This window comes from Mobula hypostoma, chromosome 2 (assembly GCF_963921235.1).
Source record: "Mobula hypostoma chromosome 2, sMobHyp1.1, whole genome shotgun sequence".
NCBI lineage: Eukaryota > Metazoa > Chordata > Chondrichthyes > Myliobatiformes > Myliobatidae > Mobula > Mobula hypostoma.
The window spans coordinates 41,068,850-41,091,023 of NC_086098.1; the positions used below are offsets into that span (position 1 = coordinate 41,068,850).

At 40.4% G+C, this 22,174-nt stretch overlaps 1 protein-coding gene across 6 annotated transcripts in view; it reads left to right on the plus strand.

The window, feature by feature from the left end:
- asxl2 (ASXL transcriptional regulator 2) overlaps nucleotides 1–22,174 on the plus strand; it is a 206,354-nt gene that overhangs the window by 102,609 nt on the left and 81,571 nt on the right. For 5 of the 6 annotated variants that reach the window (XM_063036057.1, XM_063036095.1, XM_063036076.1 and 2 more), the window contains 2 exons: nucleotides 1,717–1,825; nucleotides 5,491–5,602. In XM_063036057.1, the coding sequence (XP_062892127.1) occupies nucleotides 1,717–1,825; nucleotides 5,491–5,602 (221 nt within the window). Of the gene's footprint in view, nucleotides 1–1,716; nucleotides 1,826–5,490; nucleotides 5,603–20,411; nucleotides 20,557–22,174 lie in introns of those variants that run through there. The other variant, XM_063036102.1, reaches the window with a different exon arrangement.

Genomic DNA, 22,174 nt, shown 5'->3' on the forward strand with positions numbered 1-22,174 from the left:
CCATAACCTACATAGTTGCTTTTAAGATATAAAACAAAACTTGGTAGAATATTCTGTATGGGCTGCATCTGCAGAGAGAGAACAGCAGAGCCACTATTTCTGGCTCATAACCTTTAATTAGAACAGCCGTACTTTTTGTCTTATTTCAGATTTATAGCACTTGACATATTTTGTTTGTTATTAAATATGCTCAGCTTCTTTATTGGCACGGATACATTGGCTGCCCAGTCCATTACAATAGTCTCCAAATACAAGCACAATATAAAGGAATTGGAAATGAAATAGAAAATTCTGTAAGCATACAGCATTTTCATGAGGGCATGAATACAGATGCATTGCTAGTCATCTTGTAAACCTATCATTAGAATTGAAATAAATTCGTTGAATTCTTTAATAGTAATGAACCAATCAAAAGGGAGATGAAAATTTTGCTAAGTTTGTTCCTGCCAGACCGCTTTTGCAACTAGAAGCTCCTTCACAATCATAGACTCTGGCAACTGTCCAGAAAATGTTCTAATATTGTCCTGAATGATGCAAGAGAGCAACTTGTATTTAATGTAAATAAATACAACAGATGTGATCAGTCATAAACAGATATCAAATCATTGAAGATGTTAGGATGTGTGAGCATGACGTGATCAAGAAGGTGATTTTTTAAAGTTGCTGGCTACCTTTATTCACCACTGAGAACATAGCAAAATATTTCATATTGTTTCGCAGGCATGATATCTAGCAGGTTTTAACAAGGGGAGACAGAGGAAGGGTCCCAAAATTAAAGAGGGAATTCCAAAGCTAGAGGACAAGTTCAATGAGTGATTGTAGGACAGGAATGCACAAAAGAAGTCTGCAGAATGAAGAACTTCTATATGAAATTTGTTAGTTTTGTGTGTTGAAAGCGGCAGAAGAGGTAAGGCTGTGAAAGAGTTCTACCAGAAAGAAAATGATTGTAAAGTGAAGATAATAGCTGTTGATGGAAATTGACCAGGAAAAGATGAGTCAGCTAGTAACCAAGTTCGGAATGATTTTTACAGCAATATACTGGTCTAATACAAGGAACCTTGTGTTGGAGCCTTGCATTTCCAACAGGAAACACTTATTAGACCCAACAAATATGCTTCCATAGATATCAGTAGCAGCACTGTGCATGTTGAAGATTAACTCACTAACAAAGTCTTGCATGCAAAACATGGGTCTGCGTTGTATTCAATTTGCAGAAAGGTTACTAATGGATTTGGTGTAAATAAATTAAGCCAGTTAATGCATTGGATATAACCTAAGGAGAATCATTCCATTCAGTGAAAATTTTTATGGCAGGTTCTTTTTAATGAATTCTCCAGAACTTAGGTTCTGATTGAAATATTAAAGCCATTTTGACACAGTATCGTCACATGTTTTATCCTCTCTGCCGGAATCAAAAAGAAACTGGCAGAGCTTCAAACAATTCTCCAGACTTATAAAGATGAATTTTCATAGGTTGCACCCTTCAAGGCAATGCACATTTCTGATTGTTCTCTGATTATACAGAAGATTTTAATAGAGTTGTTAAGAAAAATAGTCAGGTGCTGGCTGAAGAGCAAGTCATTAAAGTAGCATTGGCACCTTGTTGAAATTCATTTTTTGAAACACTTCAAAGTAGTTTAATAATAAAATCTTGACTGATAAGTGATCCGTGTATCTTTAATCAAGCATTGATTGATGTTTCTATTTTTTTCCTAGTGGCACCTCTCCATTGGCTTGCTTGAATGCTATGCTTCACACTAATTCTAGAGGAGAAGAAGGTATTTTCTATAAAGTACCTGGTCGCATGGGAGTCTACACCCTAAAGGTGAGCTGCTGTTTAGAAAAGTGACTCCTTTCTTTGGAGATAAATAGATTATTTCTAATCTACTGTAAAACTAGTTTATCTGTTAGATTGCACTTATTGGTGATTAACGGTAAAGCAAGTGAGTTGAGCACTTTTACACTCAGCAGTCTCGGGTCTGATGTAGTATCACTGAGAATAAACTTGCTTAAATCTACTCCAATATTACCTTTGTTCATTGTAAGAAGAACAACCCTTTGTCATCAGCGCAAATTCTTCAGTTTCTTGCAACCTTTTGATTATGAGAAGTAGTCCAGGTTTGGTAGTGTTTTTGTGTTGGGCATTCTAACCTTCCAGGAATTGGCTGAAACATCTCACGGAATTTATAACAGTCGTGTGTGATGGTGCCTCCGCACCATCGAGGGTGCCTTCAAAAGGTGATACCTCAAAAAAGCAACATCCATCTTTAAGCCCCCACTACCCAGGGATCGCCCTCTTATTGTTACCATCAGATTTCTCAATGGTTCATGAATGCTGCCTCACTATTTTCTCTCTTTTTGCACAACTTCTTTATATAGAAACATAGAAAATAGGTGCAGGAGTAGGCCATTCGGCCCTTCGAGCCTGCACCACCATTTATTATGATCATGGCTGATATATTTCTAATTTTGGTATAGTTTTAATGTATTGCACTGTACTGCTGCTGCAAAACAACAAATTTCATGAAATATGCCGGTAATAATAAACCTGAATCTGATCCTGAACTTAAAGGAAGGGCCAAAATATGTTAGATTTATGAGTGACATATGAAATCTAAACTCTTGAATAATGTGAAATTGCAAGTTCATTCACTGGATGAGCACAAATTGTCAAAGGTTTTGATTCACAAACAAGAGAAAATCTATAGATGCTGGGAATCTAAGGAACACACACAAAATGCTGAAGGAACTCAGCAGGCCAGGCAGCATCTATGGTTTTCATTTGCATGTTATCCCTCTTTAACACTAATAATACTGAAACATCAATTTCACTAAAATAGCATTAAAATTTTCCTTTGAGAATGAAGTTCGTGCCCCCGTTCTGCCTTCTTATTTGTGCCGTTGGACAGCACTGTGGAATGCAGGTCATTCTGACATCAGAATCGAGGCTAAGTGACATCTACCACAGATTAGGAGTGGCACAAGACTGAGAACAGGGGACTTGACATCGGAAACTTTGCTCTGCTTTTTTTTGTCCCGTGTTACTGTATTTGCACTGATTAATGTGGGAAATCAAATAGCAACTTGAAAACGATATGGAACTGTGCTGCAGAATAATTCAGATGAAGCAGTGATGAAGTGTGCATTGTATTATACCGTGTCCATGCTATCAGATATGGTGAGGAGATGGCTCATCCATAAGCATATTTTTATGTGTTTAAATACATTTGAATTTTCTATTTAAATTCATATTTGACCATTATCCAATTATTTTGACAGCCTTGGTTATCGGTCCTTGACCGATAGTAATTGGAGACTAGTCAGCAATAGACACATAAATGAATAGACAAAAATGAAAAGTAGCTGACAACAATTTAATCTATTCTCAAGTTCATAAATGGAACTTATTAACCGAATATATACAGAGATATGGTCTCTGTACAGGTAACATTTGACTAGTCTCTGTGCAATAATGGAAAAGTCTGAAAAGTTAGTCATTCCTGACACAAGAGGTACTGCAGATGTTGGAATGTGCTGGAGGAGCTCAGAAGGTCAGGCAGAATGTATGGATGGGGATAAAAAGTCGATGTTTCAGGCCGAGACCCTTCTTCAGTCATTTTGACTTGCTGTGGTCTTGAAGTCCAGAAGGTGGTAGAACAATCAATGGGCTTCTCTTTTTTTCAGGTTGACAAATCCTTAATTCAAACTCCGCTTTCATCAGTACAGTACTATAATTGGCAGCAGTTAATGAGTCAGTTCTGTTGTCATGCCATCAAGGGTGAGTTTTCAGAATCTCCATTTATAGCCTGTGAGCTTAAACAAGACGTGTGCTGAACTGGTTGTGGCAGAACAAAAGTCCCAAGGGATTTTGCTGATTGTAGCAACCTATTGAGACAGATTTTCAGTAGGTGACCTACGCGGTGTTGGGCTGGAATGTGCTGACTTGCAGTTGGTAGGCCAGGAAAGAGCTGCTAGTTCATTCCTGACTTCCTGAGTTGATGCATTTTTCAGCAAGAAGGGTGAGAACAGCCTGGAGGTCCAGTGCTGGTGCACATGGATGTTATGCATTTTCCTTCCCTCTCGACTGCTGGACTCAACACTCCATCTGCAGTCAAGCCTCTAAGCTGAAGGGCTGGGTGCCACTTCGTAATCACCCCAGTCATTGTGCCAGAGATGGCTGCTGTACATATCTCATGACCCATTTTCGAGAAGGGAGTTGCTAACACCGTTTGAAAAGTAGAGTGGAAATAAGTGGTTATGATTGATGTTTATGATTAACTTCTTGCTCTTAAATGTTCAAAGTGATCCGGAAGCAAAATGTCATGTACCAGAACTCTGAAATAAAGAAATGTTCGAAATACTCTGTCAGACATCATCTGCAAAGGATAAACAGAGTGAACTGTTTGTCTCCACGAAGAAGATTCCTAAGCACATTGAGGCAAGCAAGACTCCCAACCCCCATCTCAACTGCGTTTTACAGGAACACCAGAGCGCCATCGAGCACGTCCTGACAAGTTTCATCTCCATCTGGTATGGGAGCTGCCAAATATTAGACCGAAATTCCCTACAAAGGATTGTGAGAACAGCTGAGAGGATCATAGGGGTCTTCCTACCATCCACTGGGGTATTCATCAGGAGCACTGCATGCGTAGGGCCCTTGGTATTATTAAGGATCCCACCCATCCATCCAGCATCCTCATTGACTTTCTACCATCACGCAGGAGACTATGAGGAATAAAAACAAGAATGGTCAGGATGGAAAACAGTTTCTTCTCCCAGGCTATTAGGCTTCTGAACTCCCTCCTGCATCATATTCGAAGTGTCACTGGTTCATCTGTACCGTACCTTCCAATATTTAAAGTTAATGCACTTTAGTTTATTATTTATGGGTGATTCATCTGTATATTTTATCCTTACCTTCATAAATTATTGTGTGTTATATGCACTACTGTGCTTTACACCCCGGTTCGGAAAAGTATTGTCTTGTTTCTGTGTACATTATACATGTATACATTATATACTAAAATGACAATAAACTTGACTTGAAGATACTGTGTGACCTGCTGAGTGCTTAGAATGTTTTCTGTTTTTTTACAATGATGCACTTGAGTAATTTTATTACTTTAATTTACTTACTGATTTTTAAAACAGGTAGTTTTGGTTTCTTTTTTAAATGTCCTTCAAGATGAGAGACATGCAGGAAGTGTTCAAAGGCTACTGACAGCAGCAGACTGTTGGTAGACTGTGATGGTACTCTGAGGATAAAGGCTTTGTCACTGCTCATGGGCTGCTTTGCCTTTGGGTCAAGAGCTTCAGTGAGGCCCAGAGGATGATTAACCCTCAGTTATGCAAAAAAGTGCAATCGCAGGAAAGTTTTGTTGGGCGTTGGGGTTGTGGGTGTGGACAGTGGGCTGGATCGAGCAATGTCTACCCATTGTAATGACAGGACTTTAGAATGCAGTAACATTGCTTTTTCTTTTGGCTTTGCAGAAGGATGTCTCAGATGAAATGAAGGATCTATCCGAGATGTGGGAAGACAGCAGTGATGGCCAATCGGACTCGCAGAGCATAGAGAGCAACGAGAAAAAGGAAAGGAAAAAAAGTAGGTGAAATTTAGGAGACAGTTGAAAAGATCATTTTGTGGCCTCCACACACGTTTAGTTCCCCTTCTTGATCTGGTCAGAGTTGTTTAATAAGGACTGAGCTTCAGTAATTTGGACCCCGTTTTATCCCAGCTAAAAATAAGCTCAGAATTTCACAGCAGGTGACTGTCAATTCAATCTAGGGTACAGGCATATTGTGCACCTTCAGCCAACCAGAGGAAATGATAGTGTTCATATTGGATGCTCACATGCCAAGTAATATTGAAATTTTAGAACTCTCCATCCATTTCCCAGTGGGAAAACCTGCAAAGGGAACACACGAGTGCTGGGTAGAACAATGGAGTGTATACCACATTGATGGACAGCAATGATAAAGTCTGTTCTTGTCCCTCCCTGTGGATTTTAATGCTACATCAGTCTTTGTACATGGTTCAGTATGAAGATCGACTCTAATGAATGTATTTCTAGTCGGCTCTTCCTTGCTCACAAGTTCTCTAAGTGCAGTGGTAATTCTACATTTTCTGTTGCAAATGTACTTTGACGTAAACATGAATGTATGCTTGCAATATTCTTTATACTACATTTTTATTAGCAATTTTATGGGTTAGCATTTCTGAGTTAGAATCTTGTATGAAATCAGCACAAAATCTATTACATATTTAATTGACTTCATTCCTGGCTGATAATTTTGTGTTTTGAAAACTTAATTATATATGTTAAAAGAGGAAAAATGGCTGGAAAGAGATAAATGTGTCAGATTCTCTGTTGCACCCAATTATTTGATCATTTTATAATTAATTTGGATTTCAGCTCATATTTTTGATAAAGGGTAGATGGCCCATCTTTGAGTTTTAGCCAGTTTTTAGTGGAAATGATGAATAACAGATTTATTTCAAAAATAACAATCTGCCTGGTGAATGACCATTAATATATCTGTGACATGCCCATTCACTCCATGTACACAGATGGTCTATTTACAAGTTATTTGCCAGAGGAACACTTGCATGTTCGTATGAGAATCATTAGAATTTTTGGCTGTGCTGATCTATTGAGTAACCTAATTAAATTTGTAATTGACAAATTAATTAAATAGAGAAAAATCATTGCACTAAGTCAGTGGTCCCCAACCACCGGGCCGCAAAGCATATGCTACCGGGCCGCGAGGAAATGATGTGATTTGGCGATATGAAATGATATGAGTCAGCTGCACCCTTCCTCATTCCCTGTCACGCACTGTTGAACTTGAACACCCCCCACCACCTGTCAGCCGGTCCGCAAGAATATTGTCAATACTAAAACGGTCCACGGTGCAGAAAAGGTTGGGGACCCCTGAACCAAGGTGACACAATGAACACAGTCAAACATGCATTTCATTCAAATCATATTCCGCAAATCATTGGTGGTTGGCAAAATTGAGATAATTGATAGTCATGGAAACGTTTTTAGTACCTGCATTTTCCTGCCACACAAGATGAAACTTGTTATAATTAGCCAGTATTACATTGAGCCTTTATTTAAATTTCCTGGTTTCTACACCTGTTACAACTATCTGTGACAAAAATAATTGAATATGTAACCTTTTATTAATGAGGTGTTCATGGGTTCAGTGCTCTGGGTCCATATTCAGTATTTTGTGGTGTATATTTCAAAGTATGAAAACTGATGATAGGAGTCCATATCAGCTAAGAGAAAAATCCAAATTTAGACGGTAGATAGTTTTCAAGCACTTCTGAAGTGCATGTCTTAAAGTAACCGCTGTTTGCAATTGTGTTGCGCCTTGAAAGTAACTCGATTTCAGGTGCTTTGCAGGACATAATATTGAGCCATTTGTGATATATTGTATACTGTTTGTGGTATAGTAGTTGCATTTTAAGGGGCACTATTATGAAGGTGATTCCAGAGTTTGGAGCCTTGGTTAAGTGGGATGAATAAGTTGAATACAAATAGCTTTGGGTTATGAGTTTACATAGAAAGAATGAAAACATGTCTGAGATATTAGAAGTTAAATATTGATCAGTAGGGAACTAATAAAAGAAACAGCAGGCAGTTTTTGGACGGTGATGTACGGAAATCTGTAACAAGACGAAAGGCAAATTGATCTGTTTTATGTTAAGAATAAATATTGGTCAGAATGTTCTTTGCAGCAGAGATGTTTAATACTAAGGGACATATAATTAGCCGAAGGAATAAAGTTTTCAAAGGGATCTGAGGAAGTACATTTTCATCCAGAGACTGGTTGAAAGTATCTCGATGAGCCTCTGAAGTGTCAAGTCAAAGAAGGCAATAGACCAAGGGCTGGTAAGTGGGATTAACATAGATAGGTACTTGTTGGTCAGTATCTTGGGGCCTGATTCTGTCCTGTCCTGTTCTGATATATTTATTCTTTGCTTTCTAAAAGCAATCCATTCATGCTCCATGTGCACTTGAAAGAAGTGCTGTAAAAATTGAAATAATTGGCAAAATACTTTGTCTCATCCAAAAGACGGCATCCTGCACTGATGTACAAGTGAAAAATTCTGTGCCCCACTCTCTGAAGTGGAATATGACTCCTTCTCCTTGTCAGTAGAAGGATAGACACCAGTATAGAACCACAGCTTCCAATCAATCAAAGTTCAAAGTAAGTTTGTTATCAAAGTGCATGTATGTCACCATATACAACCCTGAGGTTCCTTTTCTTGCGAGCAAGCTGAATAAATCCAATAACCATAATAGAATCAAAGAAAGACTGAACCAATAGGCCAGACAACCAGTGTACAAAAGAGAACAAACTGTACAAGTACAAAAAGGAAAACAAGAAATAATAATAGAAAATAAATAAGCAATAAATATCGAGAACATGAGATGAAGAGTCCTTGACAGTAAGTTCATAAGTTGTGGCAATGATTCGATGATGGGGCAAGTGAAGTTATCCCGTCTGGTTCAAAAGCCTGATGGTTGAGGGGTAATAACTGTTCCTGAACCTGGTGGTGTGAGTCCCGAGGTTCCTGTACCACCTTCCTGATGGCAGCAGCGAGAAGAAACCGTGAGCTGAGTGGTGGGGACCCTGATGATGGATGCTGCTTTCCTGTGACAACGCTCCATGTAGATGTGCTCAGTGATAGGGAGTGCTTTACCCATGATAGGCTGGCTATATCCACTACTTTTTGGGCGATTTTCCATTCGAGGGCATTGGTGACTCGATATCAGGCTATGATGCAGCCAGTCAATATACTCTCCATAACATCTATAAAAGTTTGTCAAAGTCATGCCAAATCTTTGCCAACATCTAAGGAAGTAGAGACGCTACCATGCTTTCTTCATAATTGCACTTGCATGCTGCGCCCAGGACAGGACCTCTGAAATGGTAACACCGAGGAATTTAAAGTTGCTGACACTCGCCACCTCTAACTCCCCCGATGAGGACTGGCTCATGGGCCTTCCCTTTCCTCCTGAAGACTTAAAAATAACTAAAAAGATCCCCTTCATCCCTGGCAGCTTCAAAGGAAGTGCTAATGCATGGACAGAAAGAAAAGAAAACAGAATCAGTTGCCTGATTTGAAGAGTAATATGTGTGAGTTCAACAATGATGGTTAGAAATGTTTCAGATATCCCTGCTCTCTGTTACCTTTGTTTCATGGTGGGAGCTACATGTTGGTTCTCTCTCTCTGGCTATCCATCCCATAGGATGATGATGGTTCCTTTCAGTCAGTTAGTGGGGTTTGATATGTGCGTCCTGGAGTGGCTGTACAGGCCGATCCTTGACAGGCACTGCTTGCCACATACTTGGCAGGTGAGGCCTGGAGGGGCAGCAGGGGCAGAAGCTCTGTTGTGGCGCTTCCTGTGCCTTTCCTCCATTGCCTCGTTGAGCTTGTTCTCAGCAGCGTCCACACCTTTCCTGATGGCGTCCCTCCACTGTGAGTGATCTTGAGCGAGATCCTCCCATGTTGATGGGGCAATGTCAGCTATCTTGAGGCTCCTGTGCAGAACATCCTTGCACCGCAGTCACTGGCCTCCTCATCTTCGGGTACTACTGGACAGTTGGCCGTACAAGACGTCCTTGGGCAGTCTTCCGTCAGGCATTCTGACATGTTCTGCCTAGCGCAGTTGGGCTGACATCACCAAGGTTGAAACTGCTGGCATTCTGGCTCGAGAGAGGACCTCAGTATTGGAGACCTTGTCTCGCCAGGTGACCTTCATCAGAGAACGTAGGTGACGCTGCTGCAGTTGTCAAGCTGTCGTAAGTGTCTCTGATATGGGGACCAAGTCTCACATCCGTTTTACAAGGTTGATATGACAATGGCCCTGTATACCTTGCACTTGGTGGCCAACCTGATGTTCTGTGACCAAAACTCGATATTTCAGCTGACCAAAGGCAAAGCAGGCTTTTCTGGTTCTTGACTCAATCTCTGTATCCAGAGAAGCTGAGGATGTTATTATGCTACCCAGGTAGCAAAACTTGTTGACAGCATTGAGACGAGAGACGAGTGTCATCAATGAGGACAGTTGGTTCTCTGTAGCTTGAGCCAGGAGCCGGTTGGTACAAAACTTCCGTCTTTTTCAGGCTGATTGTCAGTCCGAAGCTTTTGGCTGCACTGGCAAAGCGACTAGTGATCTCCTGTAAGTCTTTGAGAGAGTGGGCAACCAGTGCAGTCATCAGCAAACTGTAGGTCATGCACCACAATGTCCCTGACTTTTGTTTTTGCTCTCAGTCTTGCGAGGTTGAGGAGCACGCCATCAGCCTCGTTTGTAGAAAGACCCCAAACTTCAGGTCTGATGTCGCATCCTGAAGAACAGCGGCGAAGAATAGTCCAAACAGAGTAGGAGCCAGAACACAACCCTGTTTTACACCGTTGCCGATGGAAAATGGGTCTGACCACTCACCGCACATGTTGATGCGGCCTTCCATGCCTTTGTGGAACTGACGGATGATGTTGGTTAGGCATGGGGGGCGACCGAATTTTGGTCAGAGCTTCCACAGGCCATCTCTACTAACAGTGTCAAACGCTTTGGTTAGTTCAACAAATGTGACATAGAGACTTCTCTGCTGCTCAACACATTTCTCTTAGAGTTGCCTCAGTGAAAAGATCACGTCCACTGTACTACGGCCTGCTCGAAAACCACACTGGCTTTCTGGAAGGATGTTGTCACTGATGTTGGACATCAAGTGTCTGAGGATGACCTTCGCGAGGCATTTTCCCGCAGCTGAAAGAAGAGAGATGCCACTGTAATTGTTGCAGTCTCTCTTGTCTCCCTTGTTCTTGTAGATGGTCACGAATGATGCAGTTTTGAAGTCTTGTGGTAGTTCTGCAGCTCCCCACAACTTTGTGAACAGCTGGTGCAGGCATGATGTCAGTGTGTGTTAAGCAGTGAGCCAACAGATCGTGAATGAATTATCTAGCAGCTTATGAAAGATGACCAAGCTCGGAGAGTGATCATCATTGAGTGGAATAGCAATCTGTCCAACATTAGTGATGGCATGAAATGTGGGTTGCTTGTTGTGCTCACTTGCAAGAAAAAAGCAATTTCATGTATTCTGTAGCTCTTCAACAAAAATATTGTGGTGGAGTGTGTTTTATGCTGCACTTTATTATCCAATTGCAACTGGATTAAAATATTGTAATTTTCTTTTTTATATGAGATCTTCCTGAATAGCGAAATAGGAAATCTGCTTTTTATAAGGTACCTTGATGCCTGGATTTCAGTAGTGGAAAGGCAGTTTTGCAAGCTGTACTGTAAAATAAAGTTATCAGTGAAGGAACAGCTTCAAAATGGTATTCTTCTGCTAAATCAGTGAAAGAAAGTTTGATTTGTTTTACAAACAGGATCTCGTATTCGAAGGTAAGCTTGGATATCAAACCACCCAGGCAGCTATTCAGCTGATGTCAGGAAATAGTTGCATTGAAGTTATTGCTGGCAGCAAGCAAGGACATGGAGGCCCAGTACTGATGAAATAAACTTGCATGTTTATGCAACAGGTAAAGGTTAGTCAGTTGGTTGACCCTTCGACACAAAGTAGTGACATAAACCTGAAACACAAATTCAAGAAAATTGGTTTTGTTTACTTAATTTTTGGAAGGAAATGTATCATCCAAATTAATGGCTGTAAATTTCCTTGAAATGGCAATGGCCGTGGCCCAGGGTTTTGACCCTAAACATGGACAGTTCATTTCCTCCCACAGATGTTGCTTGACCTGCTAGGTTCCTCCATCGCATTGTTGCTCTTCGGTTAATGTCTTGAGTTTCCTATAGCTGGATAGGTTGTGCTGAAAAGATTGGTATACAGTTTCCATTTGGTTCAGGTTTACAATTTCGAAGCTGAAATCAAGTGGAAACATCTCAGCTGCTGCTTGTTGTCAAAACAGAAACGTGATTCACTCTCGTGCTGTTTGTAAAGGCCAAGTGAAGATTGGAAACTTCAGTTGTGAGGTTCATTACCATCACTCTCACATTCAATGTAACAATGCACGTGAGAAATGTTGCCTGTGTCATTGTAGATTCTCAATTGATGTGTAGCAAGTGCTTTCAGTTCTCAACATGAAATGCAACCAAGAATGGTCTTTGCAGGTAGTTTGAAAAAGACATAACTCAATGCAGTCAACACTCTTCCACCACAGGAGAGTATTATCACTGCCTGAATGAGTATTGCAGTGATGTGATGGGAAGATGATCCCAGGAGCTCAGATGGACTCATGCCTGCTTTGTCTTCCAGAGGATGAAAGGAAATTAGATGAAGACTTCTCTTCGTGTTCATGGAATTTGAGTGTGCTCCCAAATGCATCAGTGAGCAGCAAACTGAGTTGAGGCAGACACCAGCAGCCTTGAACCATCTTGAGGCTGAGCAATAGTGACCTTGATAGTTCTAATATTCAGAGTTGGCAAGGCACACATCAGCAGTGTTTGATGTCATAGAAAGCCAAAGATCTCAGTATGTGTTCAGCGTCTGACCCATAAAATAGTAGAATTTCAGTTCTGTGAATGATCAAGTATTCATTTTTTCAGGCCTATAAGATTGAAAATCTGACTGCAGACAAATATTATGTATTGGATTGCTTTGTGGGTGAACTTTATACTTGAAAAGTGTCCATGGGGCAGTGAGATCAGCACCGGACTCTGGAACGGAAGTTCCTGGGTTCAAACTCAGTCAGAGCCGCTCCCGAGTACGCTTTCCATCCGTGCTGGGTTGAGTGTTGAGATCGCAACTCGACCTCGTAAAATAAACGGGAAAATACTGCAAAATGTCTGTGTGAGGCGTGGCGTGTCACACAGTCTCTCTCTCGCTCCGCGCCTTGTAAAAGCACAAAAAAGACATCGTCCCGCCAACATCGCACACGCAAAAGAAGAGTCCAGGGAACAAAACTTGTCCAATAAAATGAGTAGATTTATTTTCTAGTAATATGAAAAACATATTAAAAACCCTGCATGGTTTCAACCCGAAACATCGGCAATTGATTTCTTCCCACAAATACTGCTTGAACCACTGAGTTCCTCCAGAAGATTTTTTTTATTGCTTAAAAACTGTTGGTCAGTTATAAGCCTTATCTTGGAATTTTCTTGTGCGTTGTTAGAGTGGAGAATCCACCTGCCTCAGGGAAGGTAATTTTTGCAGAAGCTGTGGAACTGTGGGTGGCAGCTTTCAAAGTCTGGGATCTGCGTGTCTGAAAACACTTGTCTGTCATTCAGCAATTTAGGAGCATTTGGCATGCTTTCAGCTTCTGTTGTAATGTGTAGTCACTTTTGACAGATGCATACCAAGCAAGTAGATGGAGATGGGGAAGTATGATTTCTGCTCTCAGTAGGCAGTTAAAAATTTCCATTTAGACATTAAGTAAATTTAACCCATTGAAACACAGTACTTGTGTACTTCAGCAAAATTGAATGCTTTCATTCAAAAAAAAGAAACCAAAGAATATGAATCTTATATTAAAAATAAAAGGATGCAAAGTGGAAAGGTTTGGTGTTGTATACCCAGTCTGGCAGGAAGCTGTTTTGATTCCCTTAACAAACTAAGAGCTTAGTTTTACAGAGATATTAGAAATAAAACACTTTTTAAATAACCTCATTTGTCAAAATTCTTCAGTACGTTCTGCAACTGCTATTGTTTAAAATGAACACCTTGGAGACCTCTCAAAGAGACTGCTTCAATTACCCTTTCCAATCAGAGCTGAGCACCGCAGGCAGGAAGGTGGTTGTGAGCCAGCATGGCCAGCAGCTCACACGAAAGTTAAGGTTGTGAATCATTTCTATCAGAACTTCTTGCCTTTTGTGGAACCAGCACGAGTCCACACCTGATAACAGGCGTTGATGCATTTTCATCGCAAAGTTTTCCTTTGGAATACATGTAAAAATTCAAATGTAAGAATTAACTCTGTGTTTGATCGGCAAAATTTTTTGAAGTGCGGATTAAATCTGTCTGCTTGCACCCCAGTCTTTGATCAATTGTAGTTCCCTTTTAAGAAAGATTTGTTAAGTATTGTCTGTCACAGCCTCCAGTCTTTCCAAAATCCTCAATGATCTCTTTTATTTCCTCAGTGAGGAGAAAACAGTTTGAATAAAAACAGTTCTCAGTCAAACCCTGGAGCTTCTCTATGTCAAAGTATACTATAATATTGATGTTTTTCAGATGAGTGACAATGAGAGAAGAGAGAGAGTTTTGTTTATGTATATGGACATCGAAAGCCACTTGCAGAGTAATTATCTTGCAATTGAATAATTAATAAAGAGATCAGATTTGCTTTTTTGTCGTACATACATCGAAGCATGTGTCATTTTGTATCAAGTTAAATCGATGAGGAATGTGTGGGGCAGCCTGCAAATGTCGCCAGGCATCCTGCTCCAACGTAGCACACCCCCAACTCACAAAGCTTAACCGTATGCCTTTGGACTGTGGGAGGAAACCAGAGCACCTGGAAGGAGCCCAGGCGGTCATAGGAGAATGTACAAACTCCTTAAAGACTGCAGCGGGAATAGAACCCCAAACTTACAGCCAATGCTGTAAAGCATTACGCTACTATGCCTTAGAGTACGTAAATTGACCGTGACAGGTCTCGAAAGTGGTGTTCCAAAGAATCTGTATCTGCAAAGGGGTGGGAGTGTGGATTGGGGAGGTGTGTTCTATTCTGAAATTATTGCAGCACTTAACTTTGAAATGCCTGTCCTGCTTCATGGTCATTCAGTGCATGGTCAAATTTTCAAAGAACACTTTCAAAGCAGGGAGAGAAATAACAAGGCTGGAATTTCAAAATAGATTACATAAACAGAAAATGCAGGAAACACTCAACTGGTCAAGCAGGATCTATGCAAAGAGGAGCACAGTTTGTTTTTGAAGACCTGCTGTGTGTAACAAGTGTTTTCTGATTTTTGATCAGATTTCCAGCACCAGGGTTGTTTTTCATACCATTTGAAATAGGTTTCTAGTTGCCTGAAGCTTTGGTTGTCACTTATAGATACTGGGATGCGAGGTATGTAAGCTTTGAATTTTCTGTGGCAGAATCTTGTAACTAGGAGGTTGCAGGGAATTTGAACTGCCTCTTGCTCTGACTTTTGTCTTAATATCCTGCCCATTATGAAATGATGAAACTCTGAATGCAGCATTGAAGGAAGTTGGTTTTGTGGATGGCTGTAGTAAAAATACTGACTAATTTGAAATCAGTCAATACAAAATCAAAAATAATATGCTATCACTTTAAGAAAGTAACTTCCTGCAGCTTCGAGTTGATTAAGTCTGAGTCACAGCTGTGGGTGACTGAAGATGGCTGTGACTGTTGAATGTGGTTACCGGGCAGCAAAATGTCATCAGAAACAACATGTGTGTGGTTTGAGAATGCAGAGAGAAGGTAATGCTACTTTGGCAAATAAGGGTGTCCTATATTTTTTCCATTATATTCGTTGATACACATGCATGACTGGTTTGAAATGCAAAGAGGTGGTCTGAAGGACCATTGTTATATCCGGAATTTTAAATCCAAAAGGAAACAGCAACATTTAAACTTACAATATTTTGTTGGCTCGGTTCAATTATGATGATTTGGATTTTTTTTGCCTTAGGAGACAACTATTTGCAAATACAAGATCGAGCGATAGCCATAAATGAGAATGAGGGGGACATAATTGCCTTGCAATCCCTGCCTTAGCTCATCTCTTCCACTTTACTATTCAGTATAGCAGACCTGTTTGTGATACCATTTAGCTCTGTTACAGTATAGCTGCCATAAGACATAGGAGCAGAATTAGGCCATTCAGCCCATTGAGTCTGCTCTGCCAATTCATCATGGCTGATCCCTAATCCAATTCAACCTCATACAGCTGCCCTCTCACCATATCTCCTGTTGCTCCAATCAATCAGGAATCTTAGCGACTTCCGCTTTAAATATATCTACGGACTTGGCCCCATCCGCAGTCTATGACAGAGCATTCCACCGATTCACCACTCTCTGGCTAAAAAATTCCTCCTTACTTTGGTTCTAAAAGGTCACCCCCTCAATTTTGAGGCTCTGCCCTCCAGTTCTCGATACCCCTACCAAAGGAAAGATCCTCTCCACATCCACCTTATGTAGTCTATTCAACATTCGGTAGATTTCAGTGAGATCCCCAAGCATTCCTCTAAATTCCAGTGAGTCCAGGCTCAAAGCTGCCAGATGCTCCTCATATGTTAACCACGTCATTCCCAGAAATGTCCCTGTGACCTCCTCTGGACTGTCTCCAATGACAATAATCCTTTCTGAGATAAGTGGCCCAAAACTGTCGACAATTCTCCAACTGTGGCCTGACTTGTGTTTTATAAAGCTTCAGCATTATCTCCTTGTTTTTATATTCTATTCCCCTTGAAACAAATACCAACATTGCATTTGTCTCCTTTACCACAGACTCAACCTGTAAATTAAAATTCTGGGAGTCTTGTGCAAGGCCTGACACTTTTAATTTTTAACACAAACAACAGGAATTCTGCAGATGCTGGAAATTCAAGCAACACACATCAAAGTTGCTGGTGAACGCAGCAGGCCAGGCAGCATCTGCAGGAAGAGGTGGCAGTCGACGTTTCAGGCCGAGACCCTTCGTCAGGACTAACTGAAGGAAGAGCTTCAGTTAGTCCTGACGAAGGGTCTCGGCCTGAAACGTCGACTGCCACCTCTTCCTACAGATGCTGCTTTAGTCCTGACGAAGGGTCTTGGCCTGAAACGTCGACTGCCACCTCTTCCTAGAGATGCTGCCTGGCCTGCTGCGTTCACCAGCAACTTTGATGTGTGTTGCTTGAATTTTTAACATCTTGGTTTAAATATTGAATTCAGATTCTGGTTTCATGTTGCGAAAATTTATTCTGTTCAAACAAGAATTTCGACCTGTCAGGGTTTTATTGAAAACTATGGCCATCACTTATCGTGGATAAAAATGTAAGAAATAGGAGCAGGAGTCGGCTGTAGGCCCCTTGACCCTGCTCTGCCCCCTTCATGGCTGACATGATCCAAGTCCCGGCCATGCTTTCCTGCCAGTTTCTCCAAACCCTTGATTTTTCCCCCATAGTTCAAAAATCTGCCCATATCAATCTTGACTATTATCAGAGACTCAGCAAGAACTTCGGAGCACTGCAGCTAATACTTGATAACAGAAACAGTTCTCTTGTTCATCAAAGCGGGGGGCATCCTGTCAGATTCTTCATAAGCATGAGGAATCCATAATTTCTTAAAATTGTGAACCAGAAGGTTCTTGTCTTCCTGGTTGGTACCTGGACGAAATGTTATTTTTCTGCTGCTTCAGTTTTAATTCCTGTGGCTGGGTATGGTTTTGGGCACATTTTGGGTAGATCAATATCAAGGGGAGTTGCAATACAGTTAGAAGAAACAGAAATTATTTAACAAAATCTTTGCAGTTCACAAGGTAATTTGAACTCCAAGCAAACAAATTTAGTTAACTTGATGCATTTTCAATATGATGAGAGACAAATCTGTTTGCAGTATGACATTCAGAAATTTAATGTTATGCAAACAGAAAAAGTTATAATTTTTGAATAAACTAATGGCCTCAGCTCTGTATGTCCATTTCCATGTGTATTATTTTGAAATGGTGAGTGGCGAAATGAGGCACACTATATGGATGTGTAGGCATAATTCAATTTCCATGTTGAAGTTATATGCCTTGTCCTTAATTTTCACACAATATGTTTGAATTAATGCCAGTATTTAAAGTGTTGATTAGTGAAAACAATACTTGGGAAAAGTAAAGTTAATGAGAACATGCATTTTTCTCAGTGATTTAAACTTGAGAGTGGAGCTACACTGAAGCAGGTTATTATATTCTCACAGTGTGAGAAAGTGATTGCTACGTGGCAAGTGTAAATAGCCAGCGCCTGTTATCTATGTGAAATTTACTTTTGCATCATTTGGTGCTACTCCGCAGCTGCCCGGAACCTCGTTTCATTTGCAAAATGTTGACCAAAGGAAAGGACAAGCAAAGGATTTTTCTTCAATGTTCCATGGTAGATGTAACTCAAGTGATGAGAACAATTGTTATTTAAAGTTGGGGTACTTAGATCAGAGAGGTACATTACATCCTATAAAACTCTTGCATTCAGTTTTCTTTTCTTGGATTTTCATAATCGCCCCTGATGTGTTTGTGGTATTAGTAATTGAACTTGCCTTTGGTGTTCAGGTTTTTAAATTTTTTAGCAATTTCCTTCAGGTGTTTCCTGATAACTATGCAATCATCAAAGAAGGGCATGTGGGATCCAAGAGTGATGAAGGAAAAACCTGTCGGATTGAAACATTTTGAATAATGTGAATTGGAATGGAGGAGAGAGGCAAAAGGGAGAACAAGATCGTTAATCTGGAATCATCTCCAACAGTCCCTTGGAGGAGTACAATATTCATGTAATAGATAAACGCAGGAGATTCTGTAGATGCTGGAATTCCAGAGCAACACACACAAAATGCTGGAGGAACACAACAGGTCACAACAGGTCAGGTCAGGCCAGGTCTAGACCCTTCCTCAAGACTGGAAAGAAAGGGGGAAGGCACCAGAATAAAAAGGTGGGGAGGAGGGGAAGGAGGGTATTTCGAAGATGACAGGTGATGCCGGGTGCATGGGAAAGGTAGAGGGCTGGAGAAAAAGGAGTCTGATAAGAGAGGATAATGAACTGTGGGAGAAAGGAAAGAAAGAGGGGCACCAGGGGAGATTATGGACAGTGCGGAGAAGGGATAAGAAGCCAGAGTGGGGAATAGAAGAAGAGGGAAGTGGGAGGGAAATTTTACCAGGAGAAATTGATGTTCAGGCCATCAGGTTGGAGGCTGCCCGGACAGAATATGAGGTGTTGCTCCTCCACCCTGAGAGTGGCCTTTTCATGGCAAAAGAGGAGGCCATGGACTGACTTGTCAGAATGGGAATGGGAATAGAAATTAAAATGGTTGGCCACTGGGAAATTCCATTCTTGGCAGAGTGGAGGCGCTCAACAGAGCGGTACCCCAATTTATGTTTGGTTTCACCAATTTAGAAAAGGCCACATTGGGAGCATCAGATACAATAGACAACACCGAAAGGTTTGCAGGTGAAGTGTTGCCTCACCTGGAAGGACTGCTTGGGGCCCTGAATGGAGGTAAGGGTATTGGTAAATGGGCAGGTGGAACATTTCAGTCGCTTGCAGGGGTATGTGCCAGTCTGGAAATTAATGGGGAGGGATGAATGGACAAGGAAGGAGTCTGTGGAGTGATATGAACATGAAATGCTTCGGGTCAAGATCTTTCATCTGGAGTCCAGATAAGGTTCTAGAAAGGAAACGTCATCCATTGTATTGTCAGAGAGAAAAAGATGAGCTTTTTCATTGCTATGTCACACTGCAATGGCACCCTCCCACCAGTGGAGACACTCAAGTGCCATTGCTGCCCATATCTGAGAAGTTGCTATTGGAAATGTAAAGGCAAAATGTAACACAGTAAAATTGATGCAAAGAAATTTTTTAATTGGGAGAAAGGTGGTTTTGATTAGAAAAATCTGCAAAGAGTTAAAAGTATACCAGTTGCTGTTGACAGTATCATGGATACATTTCATGGCATGTATGCACTAGACACTGAGACCTGTGAGCACATATTGCTGTTGCCTGGAATTGAATGCTTCATCATGAGTATACTTCCTCATTCAGTGCTGTTCCGCCTCAATTATATGGTCAAGGATTGTTTGTCACAGCTTGTACAGCCAATACTGCAGTATGCAAATTCGCAGTGTGAGCAAAGTAAATTTGTGGTGCATTCTTCTCAGGAGTGCTTGCAAGTTATTTCATTTAAGAACAAGAACCTTGGTGTCCTGATATATCGCTCAGTGATTTAATAATTTGCAGGCACGATCATGAGTAATTGCTAAATTGCAAGTTGTTGTTTTCACGTTGATTCTGGATCAGAGGGAAGCAAAAGCTGAGAAGAAGTCAGCTGGTTTGCATCAGCCTCGATTTAGGTGCAGAAATACAAGCATTGACTCTGAAGATGACCAAGGAGATAGGCCAGATTGTCAAAGCCCAGTCCAATCAGACATGATAATCTAAATTTGTAGAACTACAATTTTGAATCATGGTGTTTAAAATTCAAGTTCAAGTTACTTGTAAACACAAAGGTAATAAAACTGCTGTTCGCGCAAAAATGGTGGAGAGCATTATATGGTACAGCCCTTCACAAAGTGTCAAAATCATTTGATTCTGCTGTGGATTTTGCAACGTGACATCATTAGTTTCATATACTTGGTACAGGAAGCTTACTGATAAAAATCAACAACCACTTCCTTATAAGTACCGAAATAAAGTCACAGAAAGCGGAAATGTCGCTTTTTTTTCAAAGAAACACTTTATTTTGCTGATATAAACTATATTACCATGCTAATTGACCAATAAGCTGAGGTGTTGAAAGCAGCAAAAATTAAGCAGTACAGCAGCAGCTTCAACTGTTCGAGGTGAAGTGAGAAAAAATGTTGAATAAAAACTTTTATGCCGATCAGTACAAAGGTAAGGAGCACTGACATTTTGTTGAAACCTTGTGTGTGTGTTGGAAATTCTTACATCTATTAAAGTGATGAATGTTTGTAAGGAGGCAGAATCACATTTGCATTGACTAATATTGTGGGTGGAACATCAACTCAAGTTTCATTTGGACATTTTAACTCTGAGGAGTCTTTGAAGAAATACAAGTAAATCCAGTCAGAGGCCTTTGCGTCAACTGTCTCCTTTCTTTGTCAAATCATGATGAATTCCTTCATCTTTGGCATTTGCTTTGAAAATGTAACATTGATAGTGTACAGTTCTGTCTCTCATGTGAATTAATGAAAGACCTGAAATTGACCAGATCATTAAAGAAATCATAACAGATTATTAAAAGATCCTTAAATTATCAGCTTTGAACACAACCTTTTATTGAGATATTTTTGGATTATGTAACTAAAATAAATTAGAATAACATTTTGCCAATTTTGACCATTCTGTGACTGTTATCATAATACACACTCTGCGCCATTGACAGACGTAGTTAAAAATTGTTGAGATTTCATGCTTCACCAGAAGGCTGTTTCCATACATTTTATCATTCAGATACTGGTAACACCTGCCCAGTAGAAGGAATTGACACCTCCAATGTTACACTTCCTGTTCATTGACCTAAAATGAGAAGTTTAACTGTGTGAACATTTGCAAATCTTTGTCTGAAAGTATTGGGAAAAAAAACATTTTTTAAGTTGCTTTCCTCTGTGTTCAATATTGTGACAGTTGCTTCGCAATCAAATTTTACAGAATATGATGGCGGTTTTGAAATGTAGGACAGTTTCAACCTGTGAATTAATACTCTTTGCCGGACTATTAACTTAATTAACTTTTAATACATCTCATCTACAAGCAGCACCTAGTCAATTGAGCCAACACAGGTGTGTCCTGTTCTGTACTACCTGACCACGTTTAAATTAAATTGACATTAATTGAAGCAGCAGGAGTAACCCAACTCGATTGGGGCTTCAATTGATCAGAAAAATAAAGGCTTTAAACTGGTTGCTATGTGATGATGTTGGATCGAAGGTTACATTTTCAAGTATATGTCTGCTTTTCAGAGAACAATGAAATGTACTCCCTGTATAAAGGGAATGTATGGAAAGTTGTTGTGCTGATCTGCTGAAATGACCAATTTAGTAATGATTCATTGTGTGCCGAATTTTTGGACCAGCATGATGATGGAGGAAACTCAAAGGTTGAGATGCAGTTGACCTCCATTTACAACTCTGAATCTCTCATCCTCTTGGATTTGAATTTATATTCTGATATGTAAACATGGAGCAGTACAGATAGGAATAGCTCTTCAATTCATAATAGCTACGTTATTATGATGACAATTGAAACTAATCCCATCTGTCTGCATATGAGCAGGAACTTGCGTGGCTGCAATGTCTTAACTTGCACTCCCACCTTCCAGGAGTCAATTTTCGACCTATTTCCAAAAGATTGTGATTTAAAAGATTTCAGTTTGATTTTTAGATCTTGTCAAACCAAATGCTCTTAGCTGGTCCAGCATTTGGGGCAGTACTGTTGATCTGCACAGATAAATCATGAATGTTTCAAAAACGTATGGTCACAAAGTTGGCTT